At 36.6% G+C, this 17,124-nt stretch overlaps 1 protein-coding gene across 8 annotated transcripts in view; it reads right to left on the reverse strand.

Moving 5' to 3' along the window:
* Pkp4 (plakophilin 4) overlaps positions 1-17,124 on the reverse strand; it is a gene marked incomplete at its 5' end in the record, with an annotated part of 214,815 nt that overhangs the window by 39,437 nt on the left and 158,254 nt on the right. For 5 of the 8 annotated variants that reach the window (XM_005393387.2, XM_005393383.2, XM_013518712.1 and 2 more), the window contains 5 exon segments: positions 3,423-3,642; positions 5,289-5,477; positions 11,218-11,767; positions 14,434-14,624; positions 14,731-14,862. In XM_005393387.2, the coding sequence (XP_005393444.1) occupies positions 3,423-3,642; positions 5,289-5,477; positions 11,218-11,767; positions 14,434-14,624; positions 14,731-14,862 (1,282 nt within the window). 8 annotated transcript variants of the gene reach the window in all.

The following is a 17,124-nucleotide window of genomic DNA, read 5'->3' on the forward strand; positions in this document are numbered from 1 at the left end:
CCGTTTGTGCAGTGGCTGGATGGCAACAGTGCCTTCTAGAACCTATTTCACCAAAACCTAAGCCCAGACTTCTGGTTTGAGCCATGATGAAGTATAAAGTATTCAAATTTGCTCTTCCATAAACGACTGTAAAACTGAGCTGAATGTCTGGGGAAACTGTTTTTAGGCCCTGAACAAAGACAACACAAAAATAAAATTCTTGAAAGGAGGGAAATAAAAACCCAAGGAAGCCATTGCTTGACTTGTACCTAAGGATACTTTCTAGACTGAGAGCAGGAGGCTGAGTTCAAGCAATACATGACAGACTCAGCGAGCTAAGGTCATGCCAAAGTAGTCAGAATGTGCAGGGCAGGGCACTAGAGAGGAAGAACTCACACAGGGTGATTCTACAAGTTTGTATGATGATTCTCCTAAGGCCTTAGACGAGCACGGGGTTTTGAACATGGGAGGCAAACATGCAGGTTTGAGTGAGAGTGGCTGCTGCACGGCTGAGGCTAAAAGTTTGAATGCATTCCCAGCCTGGAGTGCAGATCTTGCTCAGTATCTCAGGAATTGGGGTAAAACCCCACCAGGGCCATGTTTGAGGAGTGAGGATGAACCTACAGAGTAAGAGCTATGTTCTAGGGCTAACAAGAATCTGAAATAGACCCAACAAAAAACCAAACTATTACTGATAGGATCAAAAAGATCTGCTGCTGAGTTAGTGATCTGCAACAGGGAAACATAGCACTCTAACAGGAAACAATATAATCCAGATTCCTATATGTTACATATAATCTAGATGTTTGAAGTAAAGGAGGAGGAATTTTAAATGGTTATTATAAATGTGTTCAAAGAGTTAAAAAAATGTATATAATCAGGACTGAATAGATAAATCTCATCAGACATGGAAAGAAAAGAATCAGCTTGATTTAAAAAATAATCACAATAAACTCGATTAGTATGAATAATTAATGCAGGTGAAGAAAAAAAATAAAGCAGCCAATCAAACATGAAGTACCAAATTCGAGTATTTGAAAAAATATTCATTGAATAAGTAGATTGAAAGCTACAGAAGAACGTGTACTAAATTTAAAGAGATCAACAAAAAAAATTCAGTTAGAAGAATATAGAGAAAACAGATTTTACCCTAAAAGACCAGAGCTTCAGTAATTTGTGAAACATAAAAGTGATCCAAGAGGCAGAGGAATCCAGGAGGCGAGGAGACAGTCTCACAGGACAGGAGAGAGTTTGGGAAAGAAAAAAAAAGTCTCAGTGTACCCAAAGCAGGTGAAAGGCAAGAAGACCTAAACCCAGAGTGAAAGTGCTGAATGCTGAAGAGAAAAATCTGAAATGAAGGCAGAGAAAAGACTCATTACATAGTGAAAAGTGATGCAAAGGTCTGACTTTTCTTTAGAAACAGGTCTAGATATAATGTGTAGAATGTTTTAATGCACTGAAAGAAAAAAAAAAATCCACACCTGTACATAATGAATTTTATATATCATAAAAAGAATTGTAATTAGTAAATATGTGGGTGCCTACAAATAACCATTTTAATTTTTCAATTTATAAAGGAGATAAATGATTATTTCACTAAAGACAATAACACTATATAACAGATGTTTTTGAATGAATGTAGAAGTAAAATATTTGATGATAGTGTAAAACTGAAGGGGATGGTCAATGGAATTATTCTATTGAATACCATCAAGTGGACACTGCTCAGAAGGAGCACCAGGAATGTTGCCATTCTTAAAGTCACTGGCTTTTTATTAGGGAAATACTTCTTTGCAAACCCTTTTAAAAACATCACTTGCACTCTTAACGGATTTGGCTTCCAAACAGACAACTACAATAAAACCTCACAAATTACTTTTTATATAGTAAACATCAAAAACCTCTTCAATCTTACAGAGAATGTTTTAGGTTAATTTTTATGTAGCATTAACGGTAAAGAAAGGCTTACAAGGCATTACTGAAAATTCTAATTTCCTGACACTGACAAATAAGAGGTCAAGAGCTTTTTATTTTGGTTTGAATATCTGAACTCCAAATTCACCTGGATTCCAGTTTCAGATGAATAAATTCAGCCATTATTATAAGATAATCAATTCACTTTAAAAAATACATTATTAAAGTTTCACATAATCAAAGCTAGCCGTAACAGTTTTATGCATTAGACCATGCAATTATCATACCATGAATATCTGAAGTATATTATCATAGAGGAAATTCTTGTTTACAGTGACTCAGCTCAGAGTAGAGGTCAAAACTGAAGTTGTCAGGTGAACATATTAAAGTCAAAACTGTAATCACACTTCACCACCTTTGTAGTTAGCTATTATTTTCTCTGTCGGTCCAGTTAAAGTATTACCTAAATTACCTATAATTTAAAACTCATTTGGGAATTTCTTCATCTACTTGAGTACCTTAGCCTTTTGTCATTTTAAAGATTTAAAAAAATAATGTAACGGTTCTCTTGACAATTGTATATGAGGTTGTACTACGCATTTCTTTTTTAAAAAGAACAATTCTTAACATGACAAAAAGGTGGCAAACCAGGAATAGGAGAACAAAAATGCACACATAATCCTTAAAAAATTTTAGGAATAAAAGGGAATAAGTAAAGTGATTTTACTGAAGCAGTAGACTTCCCATTCAACTCTAAAGTACAGTTAGTTATTTTAACGACGAAAATTTCACTTCTTTTAATTCATTCATTAGAATAAGTTGGTAGGTTGCTTAAAATGAACTGGTAATTATAACAATTTTCCAGTGAAAACAACTATTTGTGGGCGAAGATTGAGTGAAATCTTGCTAATACACGCCCTAAATAACACTGAAGCTGCTTAAAACTTAGTAATAATTTCACTTTCAAGAATGAAAATTATTTTAGTTATGAGTCACACTTACATTAAAAAGTATTGTTTATATAGCCAAACAAAATAGAGGAAACCTCTACTATTTGCCAAATATTTTTTGCTTAGAAGATTTGAGAATTTCTCATTATTTTCTTCTAAACAGCCAAAGCTTTCCAGAAGACGGTGTTAATTAAAATTCTATGTACAATTACACAATATGATTCAAAATGCACACACTACTGGTCCTTCCCAGTCAAGAATAATATATGAATTTTCTGAAGATCTTGCCAAAGATGCCAGTCAGAATGAGTGAAAGGGGAAAAATGACCCTTCAAGGTCTTTTGTTGAAGAGACTATATTCCTATAGATCTGTGCTTTCTCTGTATTACAATTAAAGCATGGAAAGAAAGACTCTGTCTTCCAAATGAAATTCGTCTCAATGACTACATAGCTGGAATACAACTGGAAGTATTAGAAATAATGAATTACTGACATTATAATAGTCTTCATAACGTAAAGAAGTCAGAATAGTTATCTTGTCACACAGCGGAGTTTTGGAGACTCCCAAATGACACTTGCCTGGGGTCTTTCTGAATGCTGTCTATGGATGGGGACCTAGTGGTGCCATCATCGGCTGGTGCCGCGTGCTGAAGTCTGTTATAATTGCACTCTTGTACTCGGTATTGTATTGGCCTGTAGGGATCGGCATAGGTAGCTGTTGTGTTCAGAGCATAATTATTTCTTTGGTATGTAAGGGTACTTCGTTGACTGGATGTCCTTTGTAGATTTCCAACACCTACTGGAAAATCAACATTTTGAAAAGAATCAGTATGCTTTCCATGAGGCCATACTTTTAATATGTAAACATTTTAATTTTAGGAAGTATTACAGTTTTGGAGCAATATAAATTGTTTACTTTTACATTTCACAAATCGAATTAATGGTAAAAAAACACTAGTGCCAACAATACTGTCTAATATACAGCAATATTAAGTCAACTTTATTAGCAGGAAAGAACAAAAATGAAAGCATAAATTTCCTTGTAAAATAGGTCTTAATATACTTATTAAGATTCATTAAGTTAAAGTTCCAAGAGAAATATAAGAAATTAATCTTAGAAATAATAAAATAGCAGAATTTCATTATCATAATAAAAAAACTAGGATCTTTATTCAAATATGCAAACAACTGAAACTGTCAAACTTTTTAACATTTAATGTGTATGGGCTACTAATTTTGATATATACTTTATTTTTAGATGTGTAGATCTTGATAATGTTGGAAAATCTACTTCACAAGAAAGAAAACTGACATGCCAAATTATTCTGTAGCTATTCTCATGAATTACTGCATGATGTTTTACATGAAGGTACTGTCCACTGCGTTTAACATTTCTGCCCTAATTATTACAGCAGGAATCTCTCCAATGACTGTATAGATATCTTTCTTGCAATTAAAAAAATGCTAGTATTTACAAGCAAAATATTTCTAACACCTCTTTAAAAGTTACAGTTATTAACATCTATTTAAAAACAGTACACTTTATCAGAAGGAAAATGCGTCAGAGGGCCAAGCTGTCAGTTTCGAGCAAAGAATCAATTTAAATATGGTCTTGTACCCCCCTCGTATTCTAGGAGGTCTGCTTCCCTGAGGTATGACTTTGAAGGTTATCATTGCTACCTGAAGTTCTGTGGTCATGCTGATAAATCTGTAGGACTTACAGACTTACTTTCTCTTTCTTTTCTCCTTACCTCCCTCTCTCAACTTCCTTTTAAAGAAGCTGCCTCTTGAGATCCCATGACCCAGCCCGAAAGCACAATCTGGTGGCTCACACCACCTTGGGCTGCAGTTCAGATTTACTCGGTGTTGTGGTATGTAATGAATGTGACAGGGTGTAAGGCAGTGAAGCTTGCTCCCTGTTTTTACAAATGCTTCTACTGTACTTGGTTTCAGTTTGATTTCATTACAAGGGACATCTACTTCACATTCTACAGTGAAGCGAATGGAGGAAAGTGAACACCTAAGAAAGGGTAATGGACTCCATACCTACTAAGTCAAAGACAACCAAGTCATCTATATCAGTTCTATCAATACTTGGTCCAGGCAATAAAAATTGCAAAGAAATATTTTAACAAAAGCCTTCCTTTCTATATTTGATATGCTTCTAACCTGAGGAGAATCAAATTTATAGCTTTACACAGTTATTCCAGAATTAACAATATCATCACTATGTTCACTGATTGTACTGAGGTAAAAACTGATCACCTATAAATAGGTACTAAATGAACTTCTCTTTTACCGTTTATTGATAAGCTGTCACAGCTGCTAATCGGACAACTAAATGGGCAACATGACTTCCTTCTAACAGGAAATGGAATTTCAACAAAAGCCTTCTGCTGGGCCAGTGAGATTTTGGGAAAGCAGCTGAGCAAAGCTGATGCCCACCTGAGCCTGTGTGATACAATGCTGTCTGTGATCCTTGGAGCTCCACAGTTCCATGGTTTGGACTGCGGTACACTGGGCTGTAAAAAGTCCTCCCTTCATATATAGGTGTGATGTGCAAGTCAGGAGACACAGCTGAACGCAGGTCTTGCCCAAGCTGACTGTGTTGACTAGCGTAGGAACTTCGTAGCCCTAAAGGCATGAAAGTGACATCATTAAAATTCGAGAAAATCATGGTGAGGCAAAGAATATAAACCCTAGTTAAAATCCCAAGCCACAGTACCAAGTGTTAAGTGTAAACCAAAGTTAGTAAAGTGTTCCAAAACATGGATGCCAGGTGTGAAAAGGACTCTCTACACTATACCTTTTAATAATAAAACTTTCCCTTGGGAGCAGGACAAAAGCAAATTATCTAATAAAAAATAATAGTTCCATCTACTGAAATGCATTCCTATATTGTAAGTTATTTTGTGATGCTGACTAAATGCCCCCTTCTACTATTATGTGACTTTCATTTTTAAAAACAATCATGTGCTGCATAACAATGTTTCAGTTAATGATAGACCATACCTATATGCTATTCACATGAGGTTATGTTGCCAAATGAGGCTGTAGCCATTTTAGTTTGCATTAAGTACACTCTATGATATTCCCACTACTATGAAATAGACAGTAACATCTCTTACAACATATCCCATTGCTACACGATGCACGGTTGTACCAACAGTGATTCAGGTGCCTCTCTCCTCCTGCTCTGCAGACCTGCGTCATTTTATTAAGTGGAAGATCAGCTCTTAGGAAGCAGGGCCTGCAATGTCTCACATTTAAACACCTACGACAATGTTTACATAATGTGCTTATTAGAAAAGGTTAATTCTTAAGTGTTTGTGAAACATGTTTATTAATTTATATACAACTTAGAGATATTAGAAATTTTATGTTACAAAATGTGTTTGTAAAATGTCTATTAATTTATTATGATTTTGACAGAAGTATTAAAAACTTTGTTATAAAATTTGTGCATTATTAGTAAGTGGTGAACATTTATTATTACAAAATACCATTTTACTATTTGTTATCACAGTATTTTTCCTTTCTTAAAAAAAAAAAAAAAAAACCAGCCAAGTGTGGTAGTGCATGTCCGTAATCCCAACATTTAGGAGGTTGAGGCAGGTGGACTGCAAGTTCAAGGCCAGCCTGGATTACATAGTGAAACTTTGTCTAAAATAAAACAAAACACCAAACAAAACTTGTTTTCATAGGAACCCACATACCAAATTCTTGTTTATCTTCTTTTTAGTATAAAGGGACAGTATAGTTAATAGTACATAAAACTTAAGGCATTTGAACTATTTTGATTCAATTGCTAATGACATATTCACATACAGAATTCTTAATAAAATAATTAAAATGTATTTAATTTTTAAGACAAATAGCATACTGTATATTAGAATATTCAGAAATTTGTGATTTATTGTTATGACTAAAAAAGTTTTGTCACTTGGTTAGAATGCCAACTAGGCATTCCATGTATAAGCAAAAAAAAAAGTACAAACATATCTGAGGTTGGTCAGCACATATTTGCCTTCAAAAAAGACTGAAATAATGAACAGAGTAATTATAAGCAGATAGATCATTCTTATCCTGTTAGTTCAGTGAATTGAATGACAACTATAGGCCCACTATTAGGCAAGTGGGCCTAAATATGAGTGATAATTACATGTTGCTCATTGAGGAGTGGCAAAAAAGTTAAGATACTGCAAACTTCTGAAGTGAATGATTATTACCTACCCTGGACAGCAATGTGATATGCAGAGAAACTAAACGAACTAGTGTAGGTTTCAGTACTGACTCCACACTTGCTCAAATGAAGATCACAGGTTTCTAGCTCTTACAGTTGGGATATTATTCAGCCAAAACTCATTTAAAAACCAAGGAAACTGGCAGCCTGAAGGGAAATGTGACTCACTCCCATCAGAGAGCTACTTCTGAGAGGGAGGAAAGCACGGGGCACTGTCACTACACACCTGCACTGGACACAACCAGGCCTCTTGAACCAGTGATGTGCGGTGAGAGGAACTCTGGGCTCCACAGAGCCGGCCACAGTGCTCAGGTTAGCCCCCCAGTGGGGTCTGTGGCAGCGAATAACTTTAAAGACATTATGGTTGCTATTGTAAAACGGGTCTTTTGAGATTTTCAGCTTCTCACTGAATGGCAGATCTCTCTCTCTCTCTCCTCTCTCTGGTTCGTGAGGATCTTGAATGAGAATGTAGACACTGTTTTTGTTAATGGTGACATAAAGCAGATGAGTGTGTCTAGACTGCACTAATCTCACTATGAGGTGCTATATAACACTCAACAGAGACAAACACTCCTGATTCAGTGAGAGACAGTGAGGATCACTCACACTTGGGCAGAGGCAAGCTGAAGACTAGATATTCCTAAAGTCAGCTGTGTACCAGTGCCCTGCGATGCGAAGTAAGAATAAAGTGTGTGCCCCACTCTCAGAATGCTAGTTTCACTCTGTAAGGATCTGGCTAGATTCTTTACTGGGACCCAGTAATAAAACTTTTGGAAACAGCTACTTTGATTTGATGGAAAAGGTAGCAAAATGAGCTCTTTATCATTCAAAAATATAAAATGTAACCAACAGATACTAAACCCATTATGGGATTACTAGTAAAATGAACTTATATGTTATAAGCTGTAATGGAAAATAAAAGAACTACAAGACATAGCACTTTCTTGAAATTAAAATCATTCTAAATAACATACCAATATACTACTTTCATTGACTTGCTCGTGTGTTTATAACATACATAGCCCCGTAGATAAGCACTTTAAAAATGATATATCTTTTTAGACATGGTACAATAAATATGTGCAGAAAGCCCACTACACTTTAGCATCACTGAAATAGAATACAATTATGTTTTATAATTGATACTAAAAATAATTTTGGGGGAAGCATTTCTACAAATTTTAAATAAACTTATTTCTCCTTCCAAATGATGGAAAAGACTGATATGCCACAATATTACTTTCTCAACCAATAATTTCTCTTTGCAATTCCACAAATACATATCAGATAATCTATTACATGTGATTCAAAATATTTTTATTTGAAACAGACATAAGCATTTGGAAGGCTGAGGTAGGAGGATTGTTGTGAGTTTGAGACCAACCTAGGTTACAAAGTGAGCTCAAGGCCAGCTTGAACTGCACAGCAAGACCCTGTCTCAAAAAGATAAAAAATAAAAAAGACATAAATTTGTCTTTCAAACATTGATTCTTTTTGCAAAACCTTTTCTGACATGGTATGGATTATACAAAAAAAAAAAAAAAAAGGTATTTTACAGCACACTTCTCTGTGGTAGAAAGTAAATTTATATACACTGTATTATCACTGAAATTGTGATCAATAATCAAGTCCCTGAATTTATGACAAAATACCACCGTACACATATTGATTAATAGACCACTAAAATCAAGAATGATTGCAAATATAATGACAAGTACATCATTTTCCAAAGTGAGAGAAAAAGAAACAGATTCATAAGTTCAGAACAAGTGGTCAGGCAGATGACAGGAAACAAAGCTATCACAGAACCTTTCAGATGAGGATGCTGGCAAACTGCCTGCTGGCTAGGGAGACAGCCACAAACCTTTCCAAGAAAATTTTTAAAAAACTTTTAGTTATTTTAAAAACTATAGCTATTTCTAGAAAAATATATCATACATACAAAAAAAGACTTTTTAGAAATCCTCCTAAGTGTTCCACTTGGAGACACTGATCTATTTTGCTGATTTCCTTCCAATCACTATCCTGCAAGCTGGGATTTCTGAATAGCTCTTCTACACATAAACAGAGGGAATACTGAAGTCCTCAGAACTATTTACTTTTTGAGGTTCCTTTGGGAGGCAGAAGTTCATAAATGATTCCTATATAACTTTTTTGTATATTTTTCTGAGATATTCCTGAGAATATCTAAACCAATCACACTTCTCTGATGGCAGAATAAAAAAGTACTTTTACCACGAGTAATTTCTTTGAGTTTGTTATGGCTTATGTCTAAATGTCTCCCCCCAGTGCGTCATGTGGTTATAGATGGGGCTTTTTCAGAGGTGGCAGGATCTAGAGTGTGTGATTACTAAATTAGACCACTGTTTGGTTTGGCATCACCCTAATCCCAGTAGCCTGGATATAATATAAGGGGCAGAAAGATGCTGTTTAAGGCCCCTTGTTGCTTTTGCTACATTCTGCCTGCCATGAACTGTTCTCTTCTGCCAAGAGACCCGGCCTTGGAAGCTACTAAGGTTGCTTGGACTTACCTCTTCACTACTTCATTGCTTTGCTACCTTCTGCCTGCCATGAACTGTTTCTCCTCTGCTATGCGGTCTGCCATGCCACCTTGCCTCGGAGCCAGCCGACTATGGACTGAAACCTCTACAGACTGTGATCCAAAATAACCTTTCTTCCTTTAACTTTGGGTGTTGGGTATTTTGTCCCAGCAACAAGAAAAGTAACTAACACTGCTCAAATTCAAATTTAACATAAATTCATCATCATACAGTGAGAAAAATCACAAAATACTTCACACTACTTAGAAGCCTTAAGGAAAAAAAAATTACCAGAAAACATTAAACATTTTTATAAATAAAAAAAACCCAAGCAACATTTCAAACAAAATGTTAAAAACATCACAAGGGGAGAACTTCAAGTATAAAAAAAGTTTTTACAAATTATTTTTAGCAAGATGAAATGGCTAAGAAGCGTAAGGAATCTTCGGCGTCAAGCATAATTCAATAAAGGTCCTTTAAAAGGACAAGGTACAGCTTTTTATCCATCAGATGGGCAAAGGTAGAGATGTGAACAATACGTAGTGCTAGCGAATACTCAGGAAGATAGTATACTCAGCTCTAGGTGAACAGTGGAGTCTATGAAATCATCTGGGAGGGCAATTTGAAAATTTCTGAAGGTAAAAATATGTACATATTTTGAGGTGGCAATTCTACTTTAAGGGAACAAAAAGAACCAAGGTATGCTAAGTACAAGTCGCTACTCCCTAAGATGAGTGTAAATATCCTGCACTGCAAATACGTACTGATGAAAACATAAAAAAAGAACACATGACAAAATCTCAGCAGTACAAAGGAAAGCAGTACAGTGTGCATGCACCTTCAGATGGAAGGCAGATCCTAGTATACAGACACATCCAAGAACTGGCCCATGTGGGTGGGAGAGGGTCAAATGGCTTGAGACTTTCACTTCTCATTCATATTTCCTCTGTATGATTACGATGATTTTAGAATTTTGTATACACTTTTAAAATATAATTTAAAACATGAAAGACAAATGTCATTTTACTAAAAAGAACAAATTCTTTACAGTATGTGAGAAATCTTTTGTGAAAAAATCCCTCAAGGGGGCAGCTATAGGATCAGGGACTTGGTATCTTTCCCATATAATCCAAACAGCATTAAAGGTAATTCATAAGAGTTCTGTGCATTTCCCACCAAGATGCTAAAACCAAGGGGGGTGGGAGTAGGGGACTGGGGAGTGAAATTAATATTCTAGTCCATACCGCTACAGTATTTCTAAAGAAAAAATTTAAATATGAAGAAAAAAATCTTTCATTAAAACAATCTAATTGTTTAAAATTCCAACAAATTTTTCTCAAGTATAAAAAAAGGGTACATTTGAAACCCTAATATTCTGAGAGAAGGAAGCGTATCCATTTGCAACAGTTCTGCTATCATAAATGTGTATGATTTCATGCGTTAAGCAGTAGACCGTAAAAGACAAGTTAACGTGAGGCTCACAATGTAAATTTCCAGACAGGAACACGCGCTTTCCAAATGAGCCTTCTGTTTCAGCTTGCTGTGGGAGGATCCCTTCCTGGCTTTATGAAGTGTTGTCTCCCCTACTTACCTGTCAAGCTGTCTGGCCGAGGTGGAACCATCCTTTCGTAAATATCATACTGCTGCTGTCCGAACTGCTCCATGTCATGAACAGGTCTTTGCAGGGACGGTCCCAGATGCTGTGGTACGGCAGTCATTCCTGAGCGTTTGGGGGATGATGACCCCACCTGGCCTTGGGATGGGGAAGCTACTCGAGTTTGTGCATCTGTCAGGGTCAGCGGGGGCCCCACTCTGGTGGCGGTTTGGTACTGAGGGGTTGGTCCGTTGGGATTGGAAGTTTGTCGAGAGGTGACCGACCCAATCCGCCGCACAGCTGTTGGGGAGGCGGGTCTCTGTGAGTACGGAGAGGCTGCCCGCTGAGCAGGTAACGTGGTGGAGGAATATGCGCTGGGGTTCAGAGGTCGGGAGTCGGTCACTGACGGAGAGCCAAATCCACTACCCAGAGAAGCTCTCAGTGACCCCCTTGAAGGAGACACGCCTGTGCTGATAACATAAGAAGGAGACTGTGCTCTAGATGGAACTGAACTAACTCTTCTCATGGCCCGATTGGCTACTGATGGCTGATGAGAGGGGGAGAAAAGAGAACGGGTTTATCCAGGGTTATGTGTCCATTGTCATTACAGAAAAAATGCACATAGCTTGCAACAGAATGTGAATTTACTATTTATTTTAGGCATCAAAGTTTCTTTCTGCTTTCTGCCTTACAGCTAGATCTTACTTTTCCTCATGATGTACTTCTACATTTGTTTTTGTGGTGTTTAAATCTCAAAGTTAAAATTAGCCAACAAAAAGAGATCTGAAGACATTTAATATTCTTTTTTTCCTGTCTTTACATTTCTTTACCTTCTTGCCTACACATTTTTCATAACATATAAAATGTTTTATTTGAAGTGCTACATGAGTGAGAAGGGTCACCAGAGCAAAGTACTTACTTCATTCCCTGTGGGTCAAAGTTTGGCCAAGGTAGTGCATTTTTGTAAAACAAAAAGAATGTTTTTGAATATATCAGTCTAAATATTACTAGAGGGGTATTTATAAATGGTTATTCTTTACAAGTTGGCCCTATTAACAAAAGGAATGTGTTCTTTCAAAGTGGAATAAACGAACTTTTGAATAGAGCCTAGGCCTAGTGCATTTCCATGTGAATTCACTCTAAGGAACAGCTTGATTGTACAGATGTGCTAGCCAAATTTGTTTATTACTATAGCTCAAGTATGGCTTTCTCTTTCTTTTTATCTCCTCTGAGCTATGAGCTCTTAGCTTTAGCCGGTGGATTTAAAGAGGGCGACAAAGGCACCCCACGTCAGTGCCAACAGGAGGAATGCTCAAAGTCTCTGCTGGGGTCTTGGTCTAGTCAGTTGGAAAAGACCAGAATGGAAAATGAATCTACTACGACTCTGTAGACTCCTGTAAGCACAAATGGTGTCAGATATCTTTCTTAATGCTGTGCAATACCAGTGGTAGTTGGACAGGAGAAGGGGCTGAGGGGAGCAGGCATGGGAAAAAGAAAAGCTGGCTGAGAAATGAAAACAAACATTAGGGCTCCAGATGATAAGCCCAGGACCAGACTGCTTAGTTATTTCCTCAGAGACTGCAGCGTTTGGTTGCCATCAACCTCAATTCACTTTCAGTTGTGGCGACAGAAGGAGCAGGGATGAGAGAGACTCTGTGTGCTCTTACATATGTTAGAAGATGAGAGCTTTTCTCAGGTATCACAGGCAACTGAGTTGGCTCAAATACCTGCTGAACCTCAGGTGTGCTCAAGTTCAACAATTCCGGGAAATTAATAGATGTGGGGAGGAAATGAGATGGGGAGTGAAGAGGAGAATCACAATACAGTGGAAATAGGACTTAAAAATTAATAAATGGTTGAAAAATTAAAATGCATGATTGAGTGCTAATGGTACTAATACACTATCCAAACAGAATGTCACTTGGACCAGACACAACTAGAAAATATGATGTTCAGACTATATGCAAATTAAGTCTTAGAGACCTACTTGCAATAATTCTTAAGCTCTAGGAACAAAATCAATTGTTAAGTTTAAAAACTGAAAATGTGTAACATGATCATTACTAAAGAAAAGAGAAAAATTTCTATGGTTAAGGTAGTTATTGTTCAAAGGTTTGACCTTAGCCCTACAGACACAGAAATTCACCTAAGCAAATAAATTTTCATAGGTATTTAATCCAAAGTGTCTCAAACTTTTCCACTAAAGCAATCTTAACAGCAAAGGGCACATGTATAAGCTGAAGACTGGAAGTGTAGCTTTAAGTAGCTTGCTAGAAGTACAAAATTTCCTGTTTAAGCTTAAAAAGTCATGTGCTTAATTTTTTTCCTAAATAAATGAGCAGAAGTGTCGAAGCTGTATTATGTTCCTCCTCTGGCATTGTGAAACCTGGCCATGTTGTATATATCTGAAGGCATCCAGGATGGCATTATGAGGAACAATAATGTCTGATTCACTTCTCTGATCACTTTGCTAGTTTTCAACTCCAAAAAGATCACTGGGGTACTTGGATAGAGATCTATCCTTACAGGTTACTGGTCGCCAGGACTCCTACTGTTTCTCTTATCCCTGGCACATGCTAGTGGAGAGTTGTGAATAAAGTAGCAATGATGAGTGGTTATACAAATATATAGACAATTTATTTTTTACTATTATTATGCCTATCAAGTTAGAAAGCCTTAACAAAATGACTGTGCTTCCATACAATATTTTCTCAGGAATCTATATTTTAGTCAAAGAAAGGAAAAGTGTTTTCAGAGAATAAATAGTTCCAAAGAAGAAGGTAAAAACTTTTGGTAATAACAGGCTAAGCCCCATTTATCCGGTGTGTGAATAGTACTCTACCCTCCAGACTTCCTATTGTGTATTTTAGCTCTAGTATTTTTAGGAACTCTTAACTCTTCAGGAACAACAACATTATATCCAGTTTTCTAATACTGCCTCTGAACTCTTCATGCCAAACTTCTTATTTATAAAAGAATTACTCAACTGTGTTTAAGAACTTACCAGAATTGATTAATAGGAGCTGAGTAGATGAAACAAACATATTTTTAGGGTTTAGGTTTTATAATAATTTAAGTCAAATAATACAAAGTGATTTTGGTATTTTATCCATGCTATAACCTCAAAATTGTACCTATTAGTAAGAAATATCTATTATAGATACTTAACTGGGTGGGTATTTTTTCATAAGGATCTTGATGTTTTTGGCTTACCTGAACTAGTGTTTGTCCTTCAGCTCTCGAACTTCTCACCAAGTGGTTATTGGCTGATCCTATGAATGAATGCTGCTGTCTATTATCAGTCTTGCTCACGTTCTGGTTGTTGTGGAAACTTCCTGCTTCTTGATATCCACTGTCGGAATAAGAATTCATTTGCGTTGAACTTCTGGAATTACCCAATGATCCTGCAGGAATGAAACCAGCAGGAAATCTCTTTATGATACAACTCTGGTGCTCATGTTCAAAATGAAAATATTAAAAGTATAATACTTAAAAATGAATACCACAGACCCTCACTTTCATGGAGAGATGTCTGTTCTGGTGAATAGAGGGTCCCTTGTTCTGGCTCTGCCCTGATGAGATAGTTGTTGGGGTGGACAGCGTCAGAAACTCTAGGCTTGTTTACACCAGTATTTGGCACATCTGCAAATAGATAAGTTCAATTACATTATAATTATTACATAAAAATTTGTTTTAAAAGGCTCAAATATTTGTCAATATCTTAACCATGTATATGTTAGCATAAGGCTCTATATTTTCACCTTAAAGAGCAGGTAGTTTGATTCCTATATACAAATGTGGTTCATATACTCCATTTAGGGGCTGGGGATTTAGCTCAGTGGCACAGCGCCTGCCTGGCAAGCACGAGGTCGTGAGTTTGATTCCCGGTACTGGAAAAAAACCAACCAAACAAAAAAACCATATACTCAGTTTACCATTATATTAGGTCATGTGCAAAGGATCTTGTTTCCCCTTGGAAAACTTATCTCTCAGGCACCTTTCTCCAAAAACGATTTTGAGACAGAATGGAAACAATGACCAAGCACAGTGCTGTTTAGGGTCATGAATGCTTGTGCCTGAAAACAATACGGTTTGCAAACAGAAGCATTTGGAAAAATTTTGTTTTTGTGTGCAAACTCTGCCCTGGGTGGTAAAATGACTGTGGCCATATTTCCCACACCAACACAAATGTCACCTTTTCAAAAATCATAGAACAAATTATGGTCGTGAATTGAGGCACTACTGTATATAAAAAAAGGTCCTCCATATCCCAAACATTAAAAATAAAAGCTTACAACAGTGTTCACATTGTAGAGCTTGGTGATTAAATCCTGGAAGATAGGACACCTTTTTTATGTCATTCAAAGGAATTCTACTAAGTTTTCAGAGCTGCAAACCCATCTGCTTAATTACTTCTTCAGTTATTTTATAGATGAATATAGACAAGTCTAACCTGATCATTTTTCCTTTAACTAAACTTGTCTCTCCGTATAGATAGATGTAATTTTAAAATTTTTTATTTTAATTTTTTTTTGAGACAGGTTCTTACTATGTAGCCCAGGCTGGCCTCAGATTTAAGACAATCCTCCTATTTCCACCTCTCAAGTGTTGCTATTACAGGTGTGTACCACCAGGTCCGACCACTATATTATTTAACTGTAACATTTGTCATCTTGAACTTGAAAAAGAAACAATAAAATACAAAGAAACAAAAATAATTTATCTCATTTCCTCTTGTAACTCAGGTTTCTAATGCTATAAATTTAGGTGTTCTAGATCATGCTGCCCTTTCCCAATTCCTCTCAAATATCCTCTTTTCTCTACTATCTAAAAGAAAAATCTTCTCATGAATACAAATCTTTCTTTCCTCAAATTTATGCTTTATGGTATTAACATGTTTTTTCTAATAATGCTGCTTTACTCTCACTTCAAAGATTTTAAATTAGTCCATGCACATAGTTCAACATACAATCCTAAGTACTTCAATATCTTTGTCTTTCTTCCTAGCTTTCCTTCTTCTGTAGGGTTCTATTATATGCCATGTCTAGGAATGTAGTATGAGAAAAGATGTGTGTTGCAATGTGCATACATGTGTTTTCATGTGCATGTGTGTGTGTTGGGAGAAAGGGGAACAAACAGGAAAAATATCCTAGATGAATTAACATCTAAGCAGCTCCATTAACTACAGGAAGCAGCTGTTCCTTTTGGTATGGCATTTACAGTCTTTCTCTATTTAGCATATAGGCTCAAGGAGGACAGAGACCTTTATCTAGTTTGCTTACTTTATATCCTCAGTAATAAAGATGGCACATTATACTCAGGAGAGGCTTGTAAATATTTGTTGAACAAACACATTCTTCATAACAATAGCAGCTTCCCTTTATTTGGAACTGATTCATGCTTTGTACCATGCTATAGCTTTATCGTATTCCCCCGCCCCGGTACCAGGAATCAAACTCACGACCTCGTGCTTGCCAGGCAGGCACTCTGCCGCTGAGCTAAACCGCAGTCCCTATTGTATTGTATCCAATACAATGTGGGTATATAAAGCAAAGTCAAAGTTTTAGGCACTGCTTTCAAGCTGATTTACAAGGTGAATATGAGACTTCAGCAAGATCTGGGAAATTCTACTGCATTCTATATCTTTAACGATGTCAGATTCAGCCTGAGGTTTTGTTTTCAGCTTCTAGAAGGGTATGCTGACATTCCTGGTACAAGTTCCTAACGATCTCTCTCCTGACACATCCTTTGACAGTATACTAGCTGGTTGAATTCTGTGACAGTTCTGAATTCTCAACTCTGGAATTTTAATAAAGATTACAGACGCTACTCTGTGGTTTCCCCGGTACAAGCTGAAACATGATCTGAGTCACTGACAGGCTGATGGTACTAGAAAGTGATACA

The sequence above is a fragment of the Chinchilla lanigera genome, unplaced genomic scaffold (genome assembly GCF_000276665.1).
Source record: "Chinchilla lanigera isolate Chin_1 unplaced genomic scaffold, ChiLan1.0 scaffold00048, whole genome shotgun sequence".
Classification (NCBI taxonomy): Eukaryota; Metazoa; Chordata; class Mammalia; order Rodentia; family Chinchillidae; genus Chinchilla; species Chinchilla lanigera.